The sequence below is a fragment of the Phascolarctos cinereus genome, unplaced genomic scaffold (assembly GCF_003287225.1).
Source record: "Phascolarctos cinereus isolate Bilbo 61053 unplaced genomic scaffold, phaCin_HiC Scaffold_726;HRSCAF=1367, whole genome shotgun sequence".
Lineage (NCBI taxonomy): Eukaryota > Metazoa > Chordata > Mammalia > Diprotodontia > Phascolarctidae > Phascolarctos > Phascolarctos cinereus.
The window spans coordinates 255,167,641-255,193,581 of record NW_027556098.1 but is presented as its reverse complement, the minus strand read 5'-3'; the positions used below and the strand labels follow the sequence as shown (position 1 = coordinate 255,193,581).

General features: G+C 38.3%; 1 protein-coding gene and 1 long non-coding RNA gene across 2 annotated transcripts; both read right to left on the bottom strand.

The window, feature by feature from the left end:
* Positions 1-974: 974 nt before the first annotated feature.
* Positions 975-19,022, bottom strand: LOC144454565 (uncharacterized). The gene is made up of 2 exons (XR_013483080.1): positions 18,598-19,022; positions 975-2,319 (listed from the first exon to the last, which is right to left on the bottom strand). It is a non-coding gene; the product is annotated as an uncharacterized LOC144454565 (long non-coding RNA).
* On the bottom strand, positions 11,974-17,961 carry GPR12 (G protein-coupled receptor 12). The gene has a single exon (XM_020997176.2). The coding sequence runs from the start codon at positions 17,714-17,716 to the stop codon at positions 16,712-16,714; it is 1,005 nt and encodes a 334-aa protein (XP_020852835.1). The 5' UTR covers positions 17,717-17,961; the 3' UTR covers positions 11,974-16,711.
* Positions 19,023-25,941: the final 6,919 nt, after the last annotated feature.

The window sequence follows — 25,941 nt, the reverse complement described above, 5'->3', positions numbered from 1 at the left end:
ATGTGGCCTCCAGGCTGCAGGTTGCCCACCCCTATTCTAAGACATTGCAGAGAAGGTGCCAATTTGTAATGGGAGAGAAAGTTCCCTCAAAGGAGCTCCCTACATGGATGAGCTCACAGTTCTGGTAAAATACACACACACACACACACACACACACACACACACACACACACACACAGAGATATTTAAAATTTTAATATATCCCTCATGGGTCATATTGGGGAAGGAACATAGGGGGATTCTTAGGTTAGTAAAATTTTCACAGCAATGTCTCCCTTTTTTCCTGCTTCTGATGATGCCCCAAACCTGTTCCTAAGGAGTGTGTGCAGGGAAGAGTGTGTACCTCTCTCTTTGGTAGCCTCATACAGACCTAAGCAGTCCATTAGGGTCCACTAGGGTTCTTCTGCTGCCAACACCTTGTCACCCTTTGCATCAGAAACATTTTCATCCCAGTCCCATGTGCATGTTTTATGTTTTGAGATGACACTTAAAATGTTCTTATTCTTTAAGTCTTTGTTCAGAAAAAACAAAAGGAAACCATCTTGGTGCTAGAAGCATAAATGTGTCTCCACATTTGAAATATTCCCATTTTCTTAAAATCTGGCTAGAGATGTTTATGTATTTCATATTTCATTGACTTGTTTGACATATTGATCACCTATGCTGATTTACCCTCTTGGCTCTTCCCGTCCCATTCCTGGCTGCCAACTAAGATTTCAAACTTTTTTAATCGCTTAAATTACATAAAACGAGTGCATGAGGGAATTGGGGGGTCTTGAAACCACCTAATTGATGAAAGCTTTGGAAGATTCCTTGAGCATCTGATTTCTGAAATCCAAGCCCTGAGAGTCAGGCTCTGGGTTCTAAAGATCTGCAGAGTTGGATTACCTCTTAACCAGTTTTAAAAGACAAAGTTCTGAACTCCCCTCAAGAAACAAAACTGAGCCTACTCAGAACCAAGAAATTCACAGCTGTTTTACCAAGCCAGATTTATTTGTTGTTACACATACCACATATAAAATCTCCACAAGCCGCAATAGACAACTATTTCAATAGTTTATGACTAAGCAGATACAAGACTGATTTACAAATCTGTACATGATCAATTCAACAACAGATCCCAACAGTGTAGTGCAAGTTGAATAGTTTTGTTAACAGAGTATTTCTTGTGCCTTTTAAAAATTAAAATAAAGTGCATTAATTAGTTATCTCGCCTATTACAAGAAGCCCAGTTGTTTTCCAGCCATAACTTTAGTTTTCAATCTGAGGCAAATATTATCACTTAGCATTAAATTTTTTTTTAATCTCACCCCACTTTCAGGTTTGGTTCAAAGCACAATAATTACTTTTTTTTTTCAAATGGAGTTGATGTAAAAAGGTCTTCACAAAAACAAGTCAAAGGCTGATTTTTGTGTGTGTGAACAGCAGTATCTTATAGTAGGTACATACAGAAGAGCAAACTAAAGAATTAAAACAATGTCATTCTTACAAAGATGTATGGTTAGAAAAGCTCTCCATGAAGCTGTGCTTGCTTAACCACTGCAGAATACGTAAGCCTCACTCTGAATTGACCTACTGTGCTTAAGGTAGGCTAAATTCACCTACTGTGCATTAAGGTCCTCTAAAAAGCACCAATAGATAATATTAATATTTATGTCTGCTTCTCCCCAGTTCATTTCAAAAATGGGAGGAGGGAGTATGTAATCGCAAATTCCCAAGGATAAAGTTATTCCACTGCAAAATAAATTCACACCCTTGTATTTTTATTTAATGTTAATGAATTCTAAGCTGACCTGGACTTAGGCTAAAAAAAATGCTTTGTTCACCTGCTATGTTGATGCCCCAAATCTGGCTTGGATTTTTTTTTTTTTGGTTTAGACTAGATCTTCCTGGCAAGCCTGCAATAAAACAGAAGCTTTGAGGTTAGAGCCACAGTTTTTCACTTCTAAACCAGCTTCGTGGAAACTTGTCTACTTGACAAGAATGGCAACAATCACATTAAAAGATTAGTGTAAACCAAGACAGATCCCTCCTCTCCCTCCCAACTCTTAGGAAAATCACTGCCACTTTAAGGGGGAAAAACAATCCCCAAACACTTGAAGTGGTAACGATTGCTGATGGTCCATTGGTGGTTTGAAGTTACTCTTGCCAGAAGCTAGTTTTAGACAGGAAAACAAGGTTGCTAGTCCCAGTTCTTGTTTTGTTCTGATTTGGCCTCAGGGAGCCGTGATGCAAAAGCCTCATTCCATTTGGGAAGGCAGAACCAGATTTGGAAATGTAGTCAAGGATGAACTTATAGACAACTTGTGTGAGCTTTTCCTGTTTGACATGAGGAAGGATGAAAGGAATAGAGTCGAGAAAAGACCTAGGTTATCTATCTCAAGGGACCAAGCCAGAAGGATGAGCTGCCTCACTCTTGTGGTTTGGCCCCCTGAAGTATGACCAGAGATTAAGCCAGTTCATTATTCCCATTCCTTCCGGCTCCCTGAGGCTGGGAGGAATAAGGTGACCCCATGTGAGGTGGACACTGTGTTGTGCTTCCAATCTGCTGGCAGAAATAAGTGCCATGCAGCTGGCAGGCAGTTTGGGGCTGGGTACATCTCCCCCACACTTCCATCCCCCCCACACCCCATCCTCCAACCTGGGCTCTGCTGAGACTGCGACTCTCCACAGAGAAAGGTGATATCTCTCCATTGGTTTATACAGTAGATCTACATTCCCGAAAAGTTGTGCTATTTTTTTTTGTAAACTGAGAATTTTCAGTGGTTGAAGGGGGCTTATCATTCACAAAAAGGGTTCATCAGAATTTTCTTATGGGGAAGAGCCTTTTTAAAAAATAAATAAATATTCCTAGTCTGTGTGTCTTTTAAATTCCTATTTCCATACATCAAATTTTCTTAAAGAAAGGCATTCCCTAATAAGTTAAAGTTGGTTGTGCAGTAGAGAGGCTCAAAAGGCAGGGAGAACATTGATGGTGACTCTTTCCTTTTATTCTAAAAATAAAACTTGAACTTATATAACTTTCAAAAATGTTTTATTTTTGCTTTTCTGAGCTACTTAACTGCCTAAATGTTATGGGTAGGATCTTCCAAAAGATGAGTTTTTAAAAGTTAGGAAAAAAATCAACAGGGTTATTTTTATGTTTTATTCAAGTACAATTACCAACTCAAACTGTACATTTCTAAACTCATGTAAGAATGCAATTTAAAAAAATAGAAATGCTTATTGTGGGATTATTTAATACTTGTTTATGTCTTCCCTCTCCCCATGTTACCTTCCATCTACTCTGTATATATCTTATATTTGCCTGATTATTTACATGTTTTCTGTATTAGAATGTAAGCTTCCTGAAGGTAGGGATTCATTTTGTCCTTTCTTTGTATACCCAGGGCTTAGTATAGTACCTAGCAGAGTGATCATTTAATAAACGCCTGTTCAATCGACTTGGCTTCTTGACTTAAACAATTTAATAGGAAATCTGAGAATGTTTCCTCAGTTAGATAAATTTCCCTCCCTCCCACATTATCTACCATAAAAATTATTTATATATAAAACTCTCCCATCATTTTATTTCCATGTTTAAGATTATAGATCCCTTCTCATGCAGGGAAAAACAAATATGCATCATTCTTAATTTTATAATGTCCCTAAGACAGATTTTTGTGTACAACCCCTAAAACAAAGTGCAAATACAGTAAATTCACACACATACACATACACACACATGTACATACACATAAATACACAGAGGACTGCAGTATATTGACTAAAACAGACCATTTTTACTTGACCTTGTCTGCAGCAAAGTCCAGAAATTTCCAGAATTTCCTTATAAGTAAGGTTAAAAACAAACAAAAAAGTCCTGCCAGGCTTTACTCATTAGGTGAGTGTTTCAACCCAAACTTTGCTAAAATGAGTTAAGCAAATAAAAATATTTAAAAATTAAGCAAATAAAAAGATCGATTGATATTTATATCAAATATAGACTACATATCATTTCTTTAAAAAAAAATAGGTAAAACTTTGGCCTGAGGGAAATAGGTGCTCTATGCTTTGTCTCCATTCAATAGCATTGAGGAAGTCAATAGTTTGCCTGTAAAAATACTCCTTTATAACAAAGGTGTTTTTTTTGGTTTTGGGGGGAAAGTAGAGAGAGGCTGGGCATTAGTTTTCTTCCTCTGAGTATTTTCATACTGCCTGGAAAAGCATGGTATAGCAGATAAAGATCTGTGTTTGGAATCCACAAAACCAAATTTCAAATGAGATATTCACTAGTTGTGTGACCCTGGGCAAATAATTTACTCTGTTTCTTCATCTGTAAAATAAGTTAACTGGACTTGTTGAACCCTCCCAGCTTTAAATCTATGATCCTATGGCTACTCTATGCTTAGGTGGATACAAAGACAAACTGTAGAAGTCTCTGTTCTCAAGGAAATTACATTCTACTGAAAAGAGAATATCTTCATTGATTTCCTTTTCCCTTTGTTTTAAAGTTCATTAAATTGGCAAGGATCTGTTTCCCCTGTCTGTTTGTTACCTGGAGCTCCAGGGTTCAATCAGAAGGATTAGTAAGAGTGGGAAAAATAAACTTCTCTTCATGACATTGTATTTAAATTATACCCAAAGAATCACCAACTATCAAGACAAAGATAGAAGACTCGATAATTATTACTATTACTTTAAAAGCAGCAGCATATGCTATTACACTTGGAAAAGTCTGTGCATAGGTATATATCTATTTAGCCATATTTTTACTGGAAATTTCTAAAGAATGAACATATTTTGTCCATGCAAAATCATATATTTTTTGTTAATATTCATTTCTTAGCTAATATATAGGTAGATTTGAACAAATGTGGGAAAATGTCTAGGAAAAAGTTGATTTTTGAGTTTACCAAGGAGTTCATGAAAATGCAGTTTTCAGGATTTTTTTCTTAAATATGTTCTCTAAAACAGAGGTGTCAAACACATGGCCCACATGCAGCCCACAGCAGCTTAAACTAGATTAAAATGTAATTGGGAAATATTTAATGGAATACACAAAAATAAAATGAAATATAGATAACATTATACTTTAAAACTGTCAATATGTGGCCAGCAGGGATTCTTAGGTATGGATTAGAGGCTCTGTTTCTATTTGACTTTGACACCACTGCTCTAAAACATCTATTTAAATAAAAAGTAAATTAATTCAGCCCCACTTACAGGAGTATAACTAGTTTCCTCAATGTTTCTGAACACATAACACACATTCTTATCTCTATGCCTTTTCATATTACCTTTCTTATTCCTACATTTTCCTCCCTTCCCCTTATTCAAGTCACCCTTCCCTCCAAGGCTCATTTTAAAGAAGGCCTTTGAATAAAGTTTTCCCTGACAGTCCCAGCCTGTAGTCATGGCCCAGTGCTTTGACCCAGAGCATTTATTTTCTCTACCATACAAGCATTTAGAACTTAATATATAATACCTTGTATTTATCTTTGTAGAGCTGGAAGGGAGCTGGACATCCAATGTTCTCATTTCCTAGATAAAGATACTGAAAGTCTAAATGAATCATCTAAGTTCTCACCAGTTGTAAGTGGCAGAGTGCATTGGAACCCATGTTTCTTTCTAACACAGCATCTGGCTCAACTAGTTACTTCCCCAACTAGACCATTTGCCGTTAGAATTGAGGGATGATGCTATAACATTTTTCACTTAATTTTCTTTCCTTTACAATAGAAGAAAATATTTCATTTCTTTGCACATAAATTAATTGATCAGTAATGGTACTTTTACTCTTTCAGAATTCTAGACAGAGTTTATCTGCCTAGTAGGGGAGGCAGCTGGTTGGCTTTGTGGTGCCTTATTGTAAAAGTAGTTTGGCTGTCTTTGGGAAGAAGCTGGACCTGAAGCTACATATCATTCCCTCAGGGTCCTATTCATGGTTTTTGTGTCCCTAAATGTTTCTCATGTTCTAGAGCATGCCAGTAAGAGCTACCTAGTAAGCTTTACAAAAATGTTTTTAAGACAAAAAAAAAGGTTGTTTTTTTTTCTCAGACCAGACACACAGCTGCTCAGGTACATTCAAATTTCTTAATATAATCATCCATGTCAACTGTTATATTTAGAAACTTGAATATGATATATAATTATTTACATAATTGACAGCTAATTGTTCACAGAAAAGAAAACAAATTCCTTTAGCTTGATGGTTTTTTTAAAGTAGAATCCTGTTTAAAAAGTCCATGCCTACAAATCCTTAAAGAAAATTTCTGTTTGACAATAAGTGGATGGTTTGTGTAAACTAAGCCTGCTAGTTAAAAAGGACATATCCTAACAGTACAAATAATTCAAATTATTCTGCTTCATCTTCATTGTGGTAATAGGAAAAAATTTTAAATTGGCTAGGCTGGTTTCCATTTGGCATCTCTGTCTGCTTGTATAATCATTTTTGTGGCAGCTGGCCAGTCTGACCCAATGGCCATTAATTAGATTTAGCTCCTAAGACATTTATAGTCTTTTTCTATCCCTTTTCAGTTTGTGTAGACATGACCTATGAATTCAGACATCCCAGAAAATACAGTTTTTTCCCTCTTGAAAATAACATCACAATATTTCAAAGGATTCTGCATCTACATCTGATGGAAGCATACCCATTCACTTGACTCATTGTACTGGCTATGCCTGCCTCAAGATCTATTGAGGAGGCAAAATATTGTGATAATTCCAAAGGAGCTTTGGATTTAGTTTCTATTCCCTGACTCCCATTTTGATCACATCCATAAATACTTCCTATATGTCTAGGTTTGCCCCCTTAAAAGTAGGATTCTTTTCTTAAAAGTAGGATATCTTTTCAAGTGAAAGAAAAAAATGGAAAGAAATAGAGGAAGGAAGGAAGGAAGGAAGGAAGGAAGGAAGGAAGGAAGGAAGGAAGGAAGGAAGGAAGGAAGGAAGGAAGGAAGGAAGGAAGGAAGAGAGGAAGAAAAGAAGGAAGGAAGGATGGAAGAGAAAGAAAGAAAGAAAGAAAGAAAGAAGAAAGAAAAAAGAAAGAAAGAAAGAAAGAAAGAAAGAAGAAAAAAAAGGAAGGAAGGAAGGAAGGAAGGAAGGAAGGAAGGAAGGAAGGAAGGAAGGAAGGAAGGAAGGAAGGAAGGAAAGATTAGTGGAAAAGGATTTATTAATCACTTACAATGTGCCAAGCACTGTGCTAAGTGCTGGGAATAAAAAGAGCAAAAGAGTCCCTGCCCTCAAGTTAAGAAAGGAAGAAAGTGTTTGTTTTTGTTTTTAAATCTTGGCTTAGGATAATGCTGTAATTTTAAATTATCCAAATCAACCAGGCCACTTGGGAGGATAAAAGCTCTTCTGAAAAAGAAACCTTGTTAAGCATCATTTATGTAACTGTTCTCAGCAGAATTCTTGGGGCCTGAGGGCCACTAGAGAAACATAGAACCAGAGTCAACATTGGAAGGGATCTTAGCGATAATCTAATTCAACCTTTCACTTTGCAGCTGAGAAAACTGACACCCAGAGAATAGAAATTGATCACCTCTAGGTTGCACTGGTAGTCTAATGGCGGGATCCAGATTTGGACCGCCACATTTGGTCTTCTTTCCACCATACCACACTGCCTGATTAATAAGTCTAACAAGTAACTTGTTGATAATTTCCACTTTTCCCCCACCCCATCCATCAGATGATAAACTACATAAGTACATATTTAGTTTCCTTCTACTATTATCCTACACTCATGCTTCACAATTACATGGAGGTGATTCTAGATTCTCAAAATCTATGCCAGGGAAGTTGTAATAGAGTGAATGGCACAAAGGAAATCATAGGACCTGAATTCAAAACTTGCCTCTATCAGCTGTATGACCTTGGACAATAACTCCCATTTCTGTGAGAAAGGTGCTATTATTTATCACTGTTTTATAAAGGAGGAGACTTAGATTGAGAAAAGTTAAGTGACTTGCTCAGTGTCACTCAGCAAGTGAATGAGGCAAGATTTGAACTTGGATTTTCCTAACTCCTAGTCCAGCATTTCATCCTTTCAGGGCCTCAGTTGCTTCACTTATAAAACATGGAGGTTGGGCTTTATGTCCTCTCAAGCACCTTCTGTCTCTAAATCTATGACTCCAGGATCTACCAGCAAATAGGAAACTCTTAGGTGCTGATTGACTGTCTATCACTCATCTAAGGATCGGGCTGGCTAAGCAGGGAAAGACTCATCACCAGCTTGGAGATGAGCCGGCAGGCAATGATGCCTGCCATAGTCAACACAACTCATGAAAACTGTCTGCTGATATAGTCAAGGAAGTATTAAAGCATAATAATTAATACAATAATGCTATAACTATGTCAGACCGGAGGGATCTATTCACTACTATTTCACAGGAATAATCTCAAATCTGAAATAATTTTAATATTTTCATTAATTTTCTTTTAAAAAGTAGTAGTATGCTCACCAAGACTCTGTTTCTATAAGCCCACAACAACCAGATGAAAAACAGAAAATACAATAATCTAGGTTTATGTGTGTGTATACATGTGTGTAAAACACTTATTTTTCTACCAGCCTGTCTCTAGTAACACTAATGTATCATGAGAACATCTTTGTTGTGTTCTACAGTCTTAGGTGTCCTTATCCTTGTCTGCTATTCTTTGACCTGGGCCAACAGATCAAGGCAATAGTGTCTCTGGAGAGAAGAAAGGGAACAATAGAATATACATCTTCAATGTGGGTCTGATAAATAGGGGAGGCCTCTGCACTGGGATGTGTCTGGGCTGAGAGATGTAGCACGGACTGGTATATGGTTAGAGATATATAGGATCTATCAAAAGGTAGGTGTAGAATATAAGAAACGTAGAACATAAGAAATGACCCTACTGCATTTATTTACTGGACATACCTAGCTTTGCTGCCCATATTTTGAAGGCGGGAAATCACAGGTTTGTAGAAGATCTGAAAAGTGATGAAAAAATATAAAGGTGGAACCTATCAGAAAAAGACTGAAGCAGTTGGGATTATTTAGTCTGAAGAAGAGAAAAATAAGGTACAATTTTAAAACATATTCAAGTATATGAATAGTTGCTATGGGGAGAAAGTGAGCCAATTCTGCTCCATCTTTAAGGCAGTTATTGGTGTTCAGTTGTTTTGGGTCACCTCTGACTCTGAAGTGCTTTGCCATTTCCTTCTCCAGCTCATGTTACAGATGAGAAAACTGAGGCAAATAAGATTAAGTGACTTGTCCAAAATCAAGTCACTTAAGTCAGACAGCTAGAAAGTGTCTGGGGCCTGATTTGAACTCAAGAAAATGAGTCTTCCTGACTCCAGAATTCCACTGTAACAAGAGATAGTTGGATTAGGTATAAGAAATATTTCTTGACATTCATGGTATGTGTGGAATCTTGGTTGTCAGAGATATTTGGTTAGAGAAACATGTGTATTAGACGAGGTAGGTTTAGTGCAAATGACTGTAAAAAATTCATTCCAGGTCTCCGATTCTATCTGTCCTAATGGGTTTCCAGCCTGCGGCTATTAGTCTTTTTACAGAACCAAGTCAAAATCCCCTCATCTATGAAATCTTTGTAAGGACAACAAAATTATGCCCTTTAAAGAATTACATTAAAGTCCATTTCTATTTCTTAAAATATTCTACTTGTGATTGCTCATTCAAACAATTCACAGGAAAATCTGCTTCTAAGGGAGACGTTTTCTTTTCATTGCACAAGAAAGCTAGTTTACCACTGGAGTATGTCCACTAATGTTTTTATTTCTTAGGATTATGAAAATAATATAATTTGAAGACTATTTGTTTCGAGGAAAAAAATAACGAATGATGAAGACATTGAGTCAACCTTAAGGATAGACCCTCTCCTCCAGTTCTCTCATTTTATATATATGTGTGTATATACACATACCTATATATCTATATATCTATATCTATATCTATATATATGTATGTATATATACACATTTCAAAATTTCAGAGAACTTTAAGACAATTGTAGTTTTAATTAAATTTAAATGGGAAAGAAAACCCTTTAGATCATTGCTTTACAATTGATGCTGAGATTTTCAGGGTAGGAGGGAAGCAAATAAAATCTTCTGAAATAAAGTCTGAGGTTTTTTTATATAGTTTTCATTCGTAGAGTGTTTTCTATAGTCAATGAGGCTAATAGAATATGATAAGGTGATACTAGCCATAGATATTTTGCTCCAAAATAAAAAAAAAATGTCCAAACTTTCTTTCCTTAAAATCACTTACTTTGAAATTTTACCACGTGAAATAGAAATCACTGGCCTGTCGAAAGAAATACATGCGTTAGTTCAGGGCTTACTGCCCTTTTTAGCCTAAGTGTACCTAATTTGGTCACATCAGAAATAGTAGAGCTCTGAAGTTACATATAAAAAAATCATGTAATATATTAACAGAAACCGCCCAATGTCACTTATTCCCTTGAGCTCCACATTTTACTCTTGGGACGCCTACAGTACATGATCATCATATTCTTCAAGTGCAGAATATTTGTTTACTGACTTTCCGACAAAAGCAAACACTTTTGTGCTAGATTGTAAACTATGCCCGAAGGAAGCCTAAGGGCTTGACCAAGTAAATTATGATTAATTTTCCATCAAAGGCTGTTTTCCAGGTAGCCTCAAACAGCAGAAGGGTTTTTGGTAGTTTTAAGTCCTGAATTAGCTCTCTTGGTAAGTCCAGCCTAGAAATTTGATCATTTTCGAGGGCCCAGGCATAGTAAATAGACATGAAAATTGTTATTGTTGCTGTGGTGGTGATGATGGTGGTGGTGGTGGTGGTGGTGGTGGTGATGGTAGTGGTGTGTGTGTGTGTGTGTGTGTGTGTGTGTGTGTGTGTGTGTGTGTGTGTTTTCAGGAGCTAGGGCTGGGCCAAATCAACTTATTGGGTTTCAACATCAAACACTAAGGTCAAAGGTGCTACCTTTAAAACTCTCTAAACAAAACCAAACTAATCGTTTAGTAATTTAAATATTAAATTAAATAATTTTAAAATTTTAGTGGTAAATTCATTATCCTCTTCTATGATATAAAGGTTTTTTTGGGGGGGTGCTTTTGTTTTGGTCTAGACTCAGGATGTCATCTGTAGGAAATTCCCAGTGTGGAAACTGCCTTCACCAATTCCGATTGATAACTAAGTTAGAATCTTAGAAAGTTGCCTACAGCCATGGTCACACAGATGCTAGTACATGTCAGTGGCAAAATGTGAATTGAGGTCTTCCTAAATTCAAAACCAACTCTCCCATATTACCTCTCTTGTCCTAAGTGTTCTCATGGAATATATTAATTCACTGTTTTAAAAATGAGTCGGGGGGCAGCTAGATGGTGCAGTGGATAGAGCACTGGCCCTGAAGTCAGGAGGACCTGAGTTCAAATCTGACCTCAGACCAAACATTTGACACTTACTAGCTATGTGACCCTGGGCAAGTCACTTAACCCCAATTGCCTAAAAAAAAATGGGTCAGAACTTCAAATTTAAAAAAACAACTTCCAAATGTTGCAAAGCTTTGTTTGGCATGCTACTTTTCTTTGCATTAAGAAGTCTCTTAAACTTCATGTTTTCAAATTAAGTGTCTGAAAGATAATTCTGGGAAAATCTAAAGTTGCATATCTGCATGCAAATTAAGGTGGAGAGTTCATTTCTCCAAAAGAAGCCACTGTCTCAGAAAGATGACAAACCATGCTTTCTACTTTCTAAGCTTTTCTGGGATATCTGGATGGGAGCCCAGCTACTCTTGGAAAATCTCTAGTTACTGCTTTGCTCTAAGAGCATGGTGGCCAAGAAATGCCTTCGCCATGTGATGATTTATAGTATGCAGACAGGCTCTCTCCAGGGAAGGCCAGGAGCACTACAGAAGACCTGTCCAAGAGACAAACTCAGTGGTACTGTCCCTGTGCTACTCATACACATGAGGAGATCCTGAAGAAGATATCCTTTCCCCATCCCATGCCAAAAGAGTACTGTTTTTCTCCCTGGGGAAAAAAAAATCAGGAGAACCAGGTTCAGTAAGTTCCATACCAATGTAGATAGTCTGAATATCTTTGGACAAAAGCTCATTAAACAAACAACAAACAATAGCAGGTTTGGGGGCTAGACTCCAGATAACTGCTTCAATTTTCCTTTTTGCATTGCCTTTGAGGACATAAAGTGTTGTTGTTGGGTTTTTTTTTTAATACCTCTGGTTTTCAATTATTCCTTTCCTTTTTCCTCCCATTTAAATGTGTGGTCCTGAGAAAAGTGAAATGATTCTCACCAGATAGAGCCAAGAGCAGTATCAGTCCCATCGTTAAAGCTCCCCCCACTCCCACCCCCCCAGCTCCACGTCTGACATGCATGAACATTTCTCAGAGGTGTGTACTTAATTCAGACCACTGACTGTGGTGCTGAATTGTGCGGAGGTTTCAGAAAGTGTCTAGATGTCCAACAGCAAATGATAATGAAAAGTGGTTTTATAACAGCCCCAAACAGCTAAATTCCAGCTATGTATAAGCGTATGCCTAATCAAAACATTTTACAGAAACACAAGATCCGAGTTCAATATAGGAATAATGAATATTAATGGAAAGTTCCTCTTTAATCAGTTTTGTGCTAATAGAATCTCTAAACCAACTGCATTTTGGAGGGAGGAGTTTTGAATTCCTTATATGTATACACACACACACACACACACACACACAGAGTATTTATATTTCAATAAATGTTCAAAATAACAAGGATACTGCAAAGTTGTTTCAGTTCATTTACAGTTTGTAATGTCACTCATGCCTAACATCAAAGAAAGACAGATCTGTCAAAATCCTTTATACATCTTGAATTCCCACATGAATGTTTTCCCAAGGCTATTATTGCTATCTCTTTCTCTATTGCTCTAATTCTACTGTGCAGTTTCCACTAGATGGGACTGTATTGCTTTTACAAAAGGAGCATTTTGTGTGGGTCTTAACACTTTAACTGTTAGGAAAATTTAATCTAAAGGAACTTTAAGGCTAGATGTATTAAAACACTGAATTCAATATGGTTTGTCGTGTAGATAAGTTGCTTACAATAGACCACACAGTTACTAGAATACCAAGTAGCGTAATTGTATAAATGTCCATGTTTTCATATTTGCTTTAAAAACTCCCAACACAAAACAGAAGTACACTTCATTGGGGTCAAAAGAGCAGACTAGATAAATCTCTCTCTCTCTCTCTCTCTCTCTCTCTCTCTCTCTCTCTCTCTCTCTCTCTCTCTCTCTCTCTTTCTCTCTCAGCAAATAATTTTTCCTTTCCCACAATATTTTACTGAAGCTGCTCAAGAGACTTCAATTTACTTGGTTGCTTTTAATTTTCATTTGTTTCCCTGGCACATAGTACTGCTGAAAGTATGAAAAGCAATGATTAAAAAACCAACCAAACAAACAAAACCAAAAGCCAAAAGAAAAAGAGAAGTAATCAGCAGGCAATTCAATTAAGATTGGGCTAAGGTAATAGTAATTGCTGGTGGGATGGACTGTTAGTATTAGAAACACATATAAGGTCCTTACTTAATAGTTAGAAATTGGGACAGCATAGCAGACAAAAATAATCTCTTACTTCAGAGACATTGTAGATATAATTTATCTTCTATGATGTATTTAGTCATGATGGATAGTTAGAACTATTGGGCAAACTGTTGACACACACATTCACATGCACATAAAGAAATTACATATACTCAGCACTTTGAAATCATCAGTGATTAAAATAAAAATCACAATTAATGTGTTTGATTTCAAAAACAGGATCTGGACATCTAAAACCAGTATACTACTACTAGTACTAGTACAACAACAGCAACAACTACTACTACTACTACTACTACAAATGGGTCCGAATAAATAATGTGATAATCACTGAATACTGCTGAGTCTACATTAACATGAAGTTAAATAAACAGATGAAGGGGAAAGCTGCAGGTACAAAAGTATTTTCACTCAGTCAAAATTGATGCTAAATTGTAACAGTATTCATACAGATACGCTTGGGGGTAAGAAGAAAGGGTGGGTTAAGTATAATATAATGCCCATTTCAGGGTTTCTGCACTATATAATTTCAAAAAGAAATGCTGATATTTTTAATTACAGAATTTTTTTTATGAAATATGTCTTTTCTGATGCTAGTTTGCAATTGGTGGACAAAAACAGCTTCTACATGTTCTCAGAATAGGATGTGACACAAGAGAATATTTAGATAGGCAAATGGAAAATTGTGATTTTTTTTAAAGTACATTTAAAATTTACAACTAATATCACTTTTAATATCTTAGTTGAAAATTCTGAAAAAGCCAGATGATTTTATCACTCTACACCCAAATTTAAGCACTAATAAATGCAGTCCTACCTCATCATGGTTTGTGATGACCTGGTTCCTTGAAATCTATGGGAAGCAGAAGCCCTGAAAGGTTTTACCAAGCTAGAAAAGCTTTGGGTACAAGCCATGAATTGATTATAGGTATCTGTCATTACAGGACCAGACCAATTAGTTTTGGAGAAGACTATGATCGTCAGGTTGGCCACCAAGGGGTGAGGGTTTTTTGTTTTGATTTGTTTTGGATTTGGTTTTAGTCAAGGCAACTCACGAAGCATGGAGGAGTTGCCATATGTACCTGTGGAGGGTGCATTCATACCACACAACCAAGATCCTTGAAATGTCATTTAAAGTAAGCAGATGAAGTATTTAAATGGTGGAGTTTTCCATCAAAGCACACATTGTTGCCGTTAAAACTTGGTCCAGAAGGAGTCATCCTAGGCTATCTATAAAGGTATCTCACTTTCATCATTCACTTATTCAGATTATAATGAATGCTACCTAATTGAAAAGAAATCCGTCACACTCAAATTACCAGCTCATCCAAATATTTAGATTTTCCATGCATGGGACAAGTCCCCAACCTCACCACCAAATGGTATTAAAAGTTACATGGTGATGTGCATACAAAGAATTTAATTGTTACTAGATTCCATAATTGGCCCATGACAATAGATATTGATTCAAGTAGCCAGATTATTAATACTGGTTTACCCAAAGCAAACAGCACTGGCACTAGCTGTATTGACTACTTACTTCTACAATATTTTATAGAATTGCAGCATGGTTGTGAGAACCATGTTGAGCGTGACTTGTAATTAAACAGATCTAGCTTCAGAGCCATGCGATCAGCAGAGACCTCAAAGAATTGGCTCTTCCAATCAGGCCACCATATAGATGGCCTGAACCAATTGGTTTCCTTAAAGTTCTGCTGTTGTGGGTATAGGCAGAGCCAAAATTTCACTGCTCTGCCTGGGGATTTCTTCCCTTGATATTTGTCAACATTCATGGAAATGATGCTCACAAACCCACCATCAAGTCACGATACAATTGATATTGCTTTCCTCATCAAATTACTCTGATAAAAATCTTGCTCTCTGAAAATAAATATCCTAGTTTTATTGCATTTTAATGTTCTTTTTAGTAGATGGATAGTAAACTATTTACACTTCACCTTTTATGAAGGGTTACATGATGGTTTGGAAATTCCCATCCTATGGAACATACAATCTGATTTGTATATGCATTCATAAATTAAATCAACCATTAAGACGGAAGACCACAGTTCAAATGCATTTTTGCATGGAACTTCAAACCAGAAACATTCAGTCTATAGTATTCAAAATTCTAACAAAAATTTTAAAACTGGAAATCACTGTTGGTACATTTATAGCTGTATACAGAAAAGAAAATTACTATAGATATGTCCCACAATGCCCATCACATCAATGTCTTTATCTTCATATGATAATTTTTTTCTATTTCCATTAGTTGATTTTCTCACATTGTCCTTTTCATACCACAAGGGAAAAAATCTGACTACTGAAATAGCTGGATCAAATCAATCTTGTATCAACTACAAGCCCAAAGTGGACTCACATTTAATTTTAGAAGAAAATTGTCAAAGTACACCTCTGTTCTGTCTTATCATCTATACTTAAGTGTGAATATCTGGATAGAGGGGTCCAGTTAATAATGACAACCATGCCGATTTTCTGTAACACATTAATTAAAAATTAATTCTCAGTGGATGGTAGTTACCAAGATTAAGATTTTTTTAAACTGAGCCATAGTTTTAAAATGTAATCTGGTAGCTTATAATTGTGTTTATGATCATGAAATCAGGTCACAATGATATATACTTCTCTTTCCTCCTTTTGTTGGTTTAAAAGATTTTTCCCCTTTTCACTCATGCAGGATTGAGAATTTATTTTGATCATATAAACAATTCTAGAAAAGATCTTTAAGTCTCTCTTTTTCTCCTTTTCTGTATTGATAAAGTTCATTTAAAGATGAGGTGACAACTGAGATATTAGTTTAGACTACTTTAGAGTAGATCATGGCATCTACTCTTCCTTTTCCACTCCCTTCCCAGAAACCAAACAAAAATCCTGAGCACAGTACAAAATCCTAAACATGACAAGAAAGGTGAATAAAAACACTGATTATTTTGAAACCCACTTTCTCCAGCCACTTAACTCTTCTAGATTAATGAGGTTTTTCTTTGACAAATGTTAAGTGCTTCCCGTGGGTTAAGCTGAATCCAACATACAGAATTTAATAAGAGCATCTAACCAACAATTACAGGGTGAGCATGTTTGGAAAAGACAGTGTTAAGCGACCAGCTTTCTCCTAAGCTGTGTATCATCACACATCACTGGGCGACCTGGCTCTCTGGGAGAGGTTGGAAGGGATGCAGCTGCAACAAATAAGCCAGAGAGCTTTCTGTATTTCTTGATTTCGAAAGGCATATATCACAGGATTGATGATGGAATTGTAGGTAGCTGGAAGAAGGGTAGCATAAGTGTATATAGAGGGATAGGTATAATCTGCTATCAAAGAATAGAGGGTGAAAGGCATCCAGCAAGCAGCAAAGGTCCCTAAAATGATAGCCAGAGTAGAGACTCCTTTCCGGGTGGTCACATAGTGCGATGTGGCCAGGAAATGGTGCTGCAAGGCAATCTGATGGGCGTGCCTCATCACAATCTTACAGATCTGGATGTATAGCTGGAGCATGAGAGCAAACATGAGCAGGAAGGAGACAGAGAGTATAGCAGCATTATTCTTAGTGAGAGGTCTGATCACACTGCAAGTGGATTCGTCTTTGAGGCAGTTCCAGCCCATAACAGGCAGCAGTCCGAGACAGATAGAAGCTCCCCAGAGCATTATAAGCATGATATAGGTAAATGTGACAGTCCTTTCAGAATTGTAAGTCAAAGCATAATACAGCGAGAGGTAACGATCAACAGTGATAGCCAGCAAGCTGCAGACAGAGGCTGAGAAAGAGGCGACAATCAGTCCTATCGTGACCAGCTTGGTGGCTTCTGACTGAAGCAGGTAGGCAAAAATAAAATTGATGATCAATCCAATCCCTGCCAATAGGTCTGCGAGTGCCAGGCTGCCTATCAGGAGAAACATGGGTGCACGCAGGCTGGGGTTATGGAAAATTATAAGGACCACAATGGCATTTTCGCAGGAGATGAGGGTTCCTGAAGTACACAAAACAATGTCCCAGGGGTTTACTATGAGCTCTGGCTCTGGTTCTATGACGGGAATCAGGGAGGAAACTGCAGCTGAGACATTCTCCGGAGAACTGGTATCTAAATGATCCTGAGGAAGCCAGCTTAAATTAACCTTCAGGTCTTCATTCATTTTAACCCCTGTCTTCTTCAATGAAAAGACATGGTTTTTAATGTTCAAGTATAGCAAGATGGAAACTTAAGATCATGCAAGAAACAACCACCAAAACCCCCAACCTGGTAATTGCTCCCCCCAAACAAACAAAACCTCTCCAAGCCAAACACTATTGTTCTGACTCTGCAGGTATTTATCACACATATCAGGGTGTACTGCTAACTGATTTGCAAATCTTAAAATAATGCAAAAGAAAAAGTCAAAAGATATTTTCTCTCTCTCTCTCTCTCTCTCTCTCTCTCTCTCTCTCTCTCTCTCTCTCTCTCTCTCTCTCTCTCTCTCTCTCTCTCTCTTAAATTCCATCCATCGGTGGGAAAAATACAGGCGAGCATATGGGGAATGAAAACAGTGTGAATGATGGATTTGCACATGGAACGATCTGCAATCGTTACAGAGCTGTTGGGAATGCAAATATTCAAAAGCACATCTTACATTCTGCAAATGAACAACTGTTTGAATTCTGGGATGATGCAGTCCCACAGGACAGCCTACAAGTCATGTAAGCAAAGAGTGTCATGCCATTTTTCCTACAAAGCCTTCAAAAAATAGGGCTTTTCTATTCAACCCTTCCCTCTTTCCCAAAAACGTCCTCCTCACCCACAGATTGGGGGGAACCCCAAATCTTCATTCAACAGGAAACGCGGGGCAGCAGCTATTCCTAAGTCCTAGGATGGCAACAAAAGGCAGAACGAAAGTGTGAAAATGTGGAGATGTTCATGCATTGAGTGGCCCCTTTCCCAACCTCAGCCCAGTGATAGGAGGCAGACAGTGGGGCAGAAGACACTGAGCAGTGGATGGGAGGAATGAGGTTAGGGAAGGAGGGATAGCAAGGTAGTCACCTTGACTTCTCCTGATGGAGAGTCCTTGGCTTCTTCCTAAATAGAGCAGGTTTCCTCTGGCATGGTCATCTCCCCGAATGCAAGGCGGATCTGTTTTCCGGCTCTGGAGTTTGCTGGGAGTGCAGAAGGGACGGGAAGGGGGGGGAGGGGGGAGAGAAAGGAAGGGGGGAGGGAGGGAGAAGGAGGAGGAAGAGGAAGAAGAGGAGGAGGCAGCAGTGGCAGCAGCAGCAGTGGCAACAGCAGAGACACTGACTGCAGCTGGTAAAAAAAAAATATATATTCTGCGCTTGTGCTACTCTCTGGCGTCTTGAGGTTTGGTAAAGGGTCCGCGGCGTGCGCCTGTCATGAACACACAATCCTCCCCCCTACACGCACACACACACACACACACACACACACACACACACACACGCACGCACACACACACGCACGCACACACACAGGCGTGCACCACGCACACACGTGCGCACCCCCCACTTCCCCTCCCTCTTTCACGGCGTCCCTTGGCCCACAGATGGGGATGGTGGTGGTGGAGGTTGAGGATGTGGGGGGGAGCGGCAATCGCCAACCAGTTAACACATATCCCTGGGCTTTGTGGGCTGAGAGCTCGGCGGGGGACGCGCCGCTAGGACCCAGATTGCTCCCCAACTCCCACACTCGTCTCCGACCGCTTAGCCCTAGGGCTAGCAGACTCCGGAGGAAATGCTCAGCTTTCTGACCCACACTGACCTTCGCCGGTGTCAGAGATTTGCAGTGTCACACCATGGAGTTCAGCTTGGTCCCCCCCCTTCAGCCCCCCTACTCCCAACAATCAGGATGAGAGAAGAAAGCTGCTCATATTCTGGTCGCCCTGGAACTCAAGGTTCATGTTGCCTGAATGAAGAATCCTAGTTCCAAGTGAATCTGGGCACCCAATGCTTCCCCTAAATTGCTGCAGAAAGACCATTTCGGCAGGGATGGGGAGGGTGAGGAATGCGATTTCCACAACAGCAAAATGTACAAATAACTATTTAGTATTGACTTGGTCATATTGCCCTTTTATTAGGATTTCCCCCGTGTCCTTTGGCTAGTTAGATCGCGGTATGTGAATCGTCATTACCATCATAAAATTGCTTTTATTAAGTGCTCATATGTACTGGGCTTCCTAACAGGAGTCAGTTACAGTGTTGATGCAAAACTCCCTTGAGCTGCTAGCCAAATATCCAATCTCCCAGGCACTAAAATAGCACGACTCTATTTTATTTATTATCATTCTTCTTAAAAAAAATTACTATATAGACAGTCAAGCGCCCGATAACCACCTGCTTCCATACGCCTGCCTCTCTGCTACACAAAGAAGGCTCTCTTTGAACAGGGAGCTAACCTGCAAAAAAAGCCCAGCATCTTGGAGTCAAGAACACAAAACTTGGATGCAAGGGATGGGGGGAAGCAAAACAGGTTACATATCTAGTTCCAGCCTTTAATCACCCCTCCCCAATATTGCAACAGAGAAAAAAAAAAGGTGGGGCAGCTAGGTGGTGCAGTGGATAGAACACCCGCCATGAAGTCAGGAGAACCTGAGTTCAAATCTGGCCTCATATCAAACACTTGACACTTACTAGCTGTGTGACCCTGGGCAAGTCACTTAACCCCAATTGCCTAAAAATTGAAAAAAAAAAGGAAAAAAAAACCAGGTAGAGATAAGCATTTATATAGTAGGTTCTGTTATTATCTCTATTTTACAGTTGAGGAAACTGAGACTAAGTGACTTGCCTAGAGTCACTTAGCTAGTAATTGTTAGAGGCTGAATTTGAACTTAGCTCTTCCTCCCTCCAGGCTCAGCACTTTATCCAATGGGCCACCTCACCTGTAAATTATCTTCTGCCTCAAGTATGTCCTCACTTCAACCTATTCTCCATGCAGCTTCTCAAATTCATATTCCTAAAACAAAGGTCTAACTATGTCAATCCCCTGCCTGGGAAGTTCTTGCCTCTCTAACAAAATACATTCCTGCTTTCGGTCTTCCAAAACCCTTCAGCTCCAACCTCCCTTTCAAGTTTATTGCATATTACACATGTGTAATTACTACATGTGTATTCACCAAACTGCATCCGTGACATTATATCTCTTCCCTCTATGTCTTTGCACAGGCTGCTCCCCATGCCTGGAAATAAAAGAGGTCCCACTTTTCTTTTTTCAGCTAGGAAATTGGGTTAAGTGACTTGCCCAGGGTCACACAGCTAGTAAGTGTCAAGTGTCTGAGGCCAAATTTGAACTCAGGTCCTCCTGACTCTGGAGCAGGTGCTCTATCCACCGTGCCACCTAGTTGCCCCTGAGGTCCCACTTTTCTCTGCAGCCTCACAGAATCCCTAGGTTCCTTCAGGTAAAGCGCTGTCTTCTTCAAGACAGCTATCTTGACCCAACCTGCTCTCTCTTTCAGTTGCTACCACCCTCCCGAAGTTACTTTGTATATGTTTTATATATTTATGTATATATTTAATTCCTCTGTACTTGCTGCTTTTCTCCAAAAGAATGTAAGCTACTTGAGAGCAGGGACTGTGTTGTTTCTATCTCCAATAGTGAGCACAGTGCCTGACTCTGTGCTTAATAAATACTTGTTGAATCAAATTGGATTTTACCTTCTCTTTGTATAACTTGTCTTTGTGTAACTTTGTATTGCTAATATTTATAAAGCCTTTAGTATATGCCAGACATTGTGCTAAGCACTTTACAAATGTATCTCATTTGATCCTCACAACAACCCTGGGAGGTAGGTGCTATTATTAACCCCCATTTTACAGATGGGGAAACTGAGGCAAACAGAGGTTTGTTTTTGTTTGTTTTGTTTTTTGATTGTTTTTTTTAATGACTTACTCAGAGTCACCCAGCTAGTAAATGTCTGAGGCTAAATTGGGACTCAGATCTTCCTGAGTCCAGGTCCAGCACCCTATCCACTGTGCCACCTAGCTGCCTTTGTTCAACCTTAATTTCTCTTTTTTTTGAAATGATCTCACTTATCTGGCCAAACTAATACTTGTAATAAATTCATTATCTTTCCCAGAACCAGGCCTCTACCTCTATTCCCGGATAACATCTCTAAATAACGTTGGACCCTGCCCTTCCCAAACATGCCATTGCCATATAGCACCCCTCTCCTTTTGTAGTAACACCGTTGTGTTTTGGCTTCCTCTTTAAAATACTGACTTGCTCCAGTGAGAGTCCGGTTGAAATCATGTAATATAAATTTATAGTTGGCATAATTTAATGACTTTCTCCAGCTCTGTTCAGTAGCACATGAATAGGAGCAAAGAGGAAATGATGGGAATAATTCACAGTTGGGGTTTGGAAAAGCATGACAAGGGGACAAGAAATTCAGGTATAGAGGATAGTGTAGAAGTACATTGATTCACCAACCTATTGAAATAGAGAAGGAGGAGAGTTCAGTCAATGTGGGGAGATGACCTGGGAAAGAACTGAGGGGCAAAGGGATTAGAGCTCATTGTGAGGCTAAAAGAACAGGGCTAATGGTCATGTAATAGAGAAGATGGAATGACAAAAGGTTAGGATCAGATAAAGGAATTTCAAAGTTCATGAACATAGACATGGAACATACCTGGATGACGGCAAGATCAAGGGTGTGACTATTTCTGTTTGTAGCTGAGGTAGAATAGAAGCCTACATCCTGAGAATTGAGTACATTTAGAAATTAGGAAATTAGGATATTTGAAGGAGTATCAATATGTGTGTTGAAGTCTCTCAATATGAGGGCAGTAGTTGCAGGGGAGAAAAAAAGACTACTATCCAGCCACTTAACTCATGGAGGAAAGACAGAAAATGTTCTGGGGGTCATGGCTACCAGAATTTGGATTGGTTGATAAATTTGAATATATGAACTTCAAAGGAAGAGAGTTTGCTGGAAAATGGTGGTATAGAGAGAATCTGGAAATGGTGAGAGCAAGAACAATTTGCTTAAACTAGAAAGTACTGATATCAAGGAAGCATAAAACACAGGAAATACAATTATCATCACCAGCTGTATTCTTCCATGCCTCCTGTTCCCAACCTTCAGGTTACTAGGCCTATGATTTATGGAGTTCTAGTCCAATGGCTGGCCAAATTAGAGCCATTTTTAATCTATGGACTGAATGGTGTAGGTGTGATGCCTGGGCTGGCAGCATTACTTGCCACTGGACAGGTAAGTCGCCTAAGGTCCTGCAATTGGTGTATCCCACATGAAGGATGGGGGTCTCAAATGCTACATGACAGCATTGAGTCCCCAGGTCCGGAAGTGGTGGAAATGAGAAAAGCCTCACCAATATGCCCTTCTCTCTATCTTTGGGAATGTTGTATAGGACTAGTCAATAAGGGTTCAGTCTAGAGATCAGGCACATTCAGGGAGCCTGCTTTTGGAAGTGCCTAATAATACAGAATGGAGATACCTGGCTCTTCATTTGGGAGCTTATGCAGGTGTTCTGTAGTACTTTCCTGTGTTAATCTTTTGCTTGGCTGCTAAACTAGAACTGAGTGGATATGCAAAAGATTCCTACAGGGTCTACTTGCCCGCTCTCTTATTATTGGTGAGACAGGGAATAACTGATATAAACCTCTTGGGCAGGAAGAAGGGGTAATAGTGCTAGTAGCTTATTCACTCTCTTTGGGTAAATATAAAGCCACGGGCACATAGCCTTGCTACTGCACCTGTCCCTGTTGAGTCTATTCTTTCCTGATGAAGGAGCATCAGAGGTGAAGTGGAATTCTCTCATTGGCTAATCTATTGTTTTAGCAGAAATGGGAAAATAACAACAACTTCAAGACCTTGGCTAGCAATGAAGCTTACAAAATACTCTGGCCACAGCAATCATTCCTTTCTCTCTACTTCTATTGTTCTCTGTATCTTAACCTTTGCAATTCTTGCTCCTGTGTTTTTGGGTGAGCTCCTACAACCCTGATTAGACATATAGAACATGATATATGACAGCTGAAGCTATGGAGTAAGCTTCCATCAGTGGCAGCTGCTATGAAATGGAGCTCAGAGAAATGGGATCAGGGTGGAACTTAACTATTTGGAAATATTCCTTACATACAACATAAAATCATCTTATTTCCCAAGATAACTTAAGCTCAATTCTCTAATAGTTTTTTCTAGAGCCCCAGACTTGAAAAGTGACTAGAGAGGTTATCTGGTCCAACTCCTCCCAAATCATGGAGCCCTTCTACCACACTCTCAATAAACCCCCTTTTGAAGACCTCTAGGGACAGGAAATTCACTTGCCCCAAGGTAGTCCATTCCAGTTTTGAACAACTCTAAATTGTTAACAAATTCTTATTATATTAAGTTGATATTTTAAAAGATACGTAAGTCTAATTTTTTGGAATTTTGTGAAGCAAAGGTGTGCATGATGTCCACTTCCATTCATTCCCCCACGCCCTTACTCAAAATACTCTAGTCTTCCCTCAATATTAGGGTTTCACATTTGGGTTTCAGTTATTCATGGGTTGGCCATTGATAATTAAGTGGGAATTTGGGGACATTTGGGGCATACTGCAGAAAATCACAATGTGTATGTAAAGAAAACTTTAAAAAAATAGTCATTCATAAATGCACAAATGCTGCATATCATTAATTTTATCATTTACTATCAGTAGTATACATACATACATTTATTATAAACAGTTAAATTTTGTTAAAAGTTTAAGTATGCTAAAGAACTACAGGCTATGTTCTCTCTTTGAGAATGCCTCTTCTTTGTCTCTCTACCAGCCAGACTCAGTCACTTTATTTTCTCCCACATTGTGTATCTTGCGCTTTTTGTAGGAAAAGGAATCATGAAGTAGTTGTTACAACTACACAGGTGGCTACGAAGGCTCTTAATAGTGTACTAAATACAAAACTTTTTTTTATTGATGCAGTGTGTTATTTTACTTGTTTTGTGTATTAAACAAATATGATCAGAATTATTAAGAAATAAAGGTTTGGTCTGGAGCTTAGAGTTATTTATAATTTTTTACATTTGCCCCTAACCCCCCGACAATGTAGAGGGATGACTGTGTTTATAACTTGGCAGAAAAATGAATTTCAAATTATTGCTCTCTCCTTTCAGATGCAACCAGTTTTCTTCGACTCTACTACTTGGCACCATCCCCAGGAATATGGTTTTAAAAATGGCTATCTTAATTATCATGCTGTTGATTTATTCACTGCCTCCCACTTATGAAACTGTAACAAATGGTTTACTACACCCTAAATAATGTTTATTGCCTTTTCATCACTTATCTTCTCCAGTCACTCTTTTATTGGTAACTTTGGTAAGCTTTGTAAACCTATTGAGATACTGACTGGTTCAGCAATTTGACAACCCAAAGGATTGTAGGTGAATCATAGCCAAGGTTTTGCTTTTATCCTATTCGCCTACAGTATCTCTTCAGGTGGAAATATTGGCAGAGGGAGTCTTACTGGTATATAATGATATGCAAAATTGGTAATAGGTAAATATCAGGTATAAAAGTTAAGCCATTCTCCTAGGTGAAAATTTATGTTATTCATATAATAGGAGAACTTTGGACTACCCAATCCAAACTTTTTATTTTATGTGAGGACACTGAGGCTAAGAGATGTGAAATTTCTTGCCTAATACCACACAGTTAATAAATGGATAAATGGAACTGAGTCTAGAACTCTTAAACCCAGTGTCATTTAAGGCAATTGTGTAATTTAATTTAAATTATCTAAGTAATTTAAGTTAAATGTGTTATGGGAAGCCACATTTATTTGCTATTCTATTTTTAAAGAATTTTTAGAATAGAATTTTTAAATAGTTTATTTCATTTATTGGTAAAATTATGCCATAAACTAATCATAAGGAAGTTACCATGTATAAGGCCACTGAATTTACTGTTCAATGGTCAATTTGGTCCTTTTTTAGTCAAATTAATGGTTTATTGTTGCACATTTGGATCTAAATTCATCACTATGCTGGTTAAAATAAGCTGATTTGTGATATTATGGTGACATGTAACATAGACTAGAGTGCTGGACTTGGAATAAGAAAGACCTGGGTTCAAATATTGCTTCTGACATTGTAAACCATAATCTGAATAATAGGCATTCTTCATCCACTTGACTTTTCCTATTTGAATGGTTAGGCCAAACTCTTTTGAATGATTAGGGAGCTCATATAGGACACTACAGTGTTTCAAGAATTAATACAATCAATACAATGACATGTGCAAACAAGAGTATGTGGAAGATATCACCATCTTTAGAGAATTTCTTTTCAACTTGGACTCTAAACTGTACTTCCACCATGACAATAGTGAACACTTTTGATGAGCACATATATTCCTCTTCTATGCCTTGACTGATGT

Excerpts from the sequence above, each read along its gene's own strand:
- GPR12 (XM_020997176.2), bottom strand. The coding sequence starts at position 17,716 with ATGAATGAAGACCTGAAGGTTAATTTAAGCTGGCTTCCTCAGGATCAT.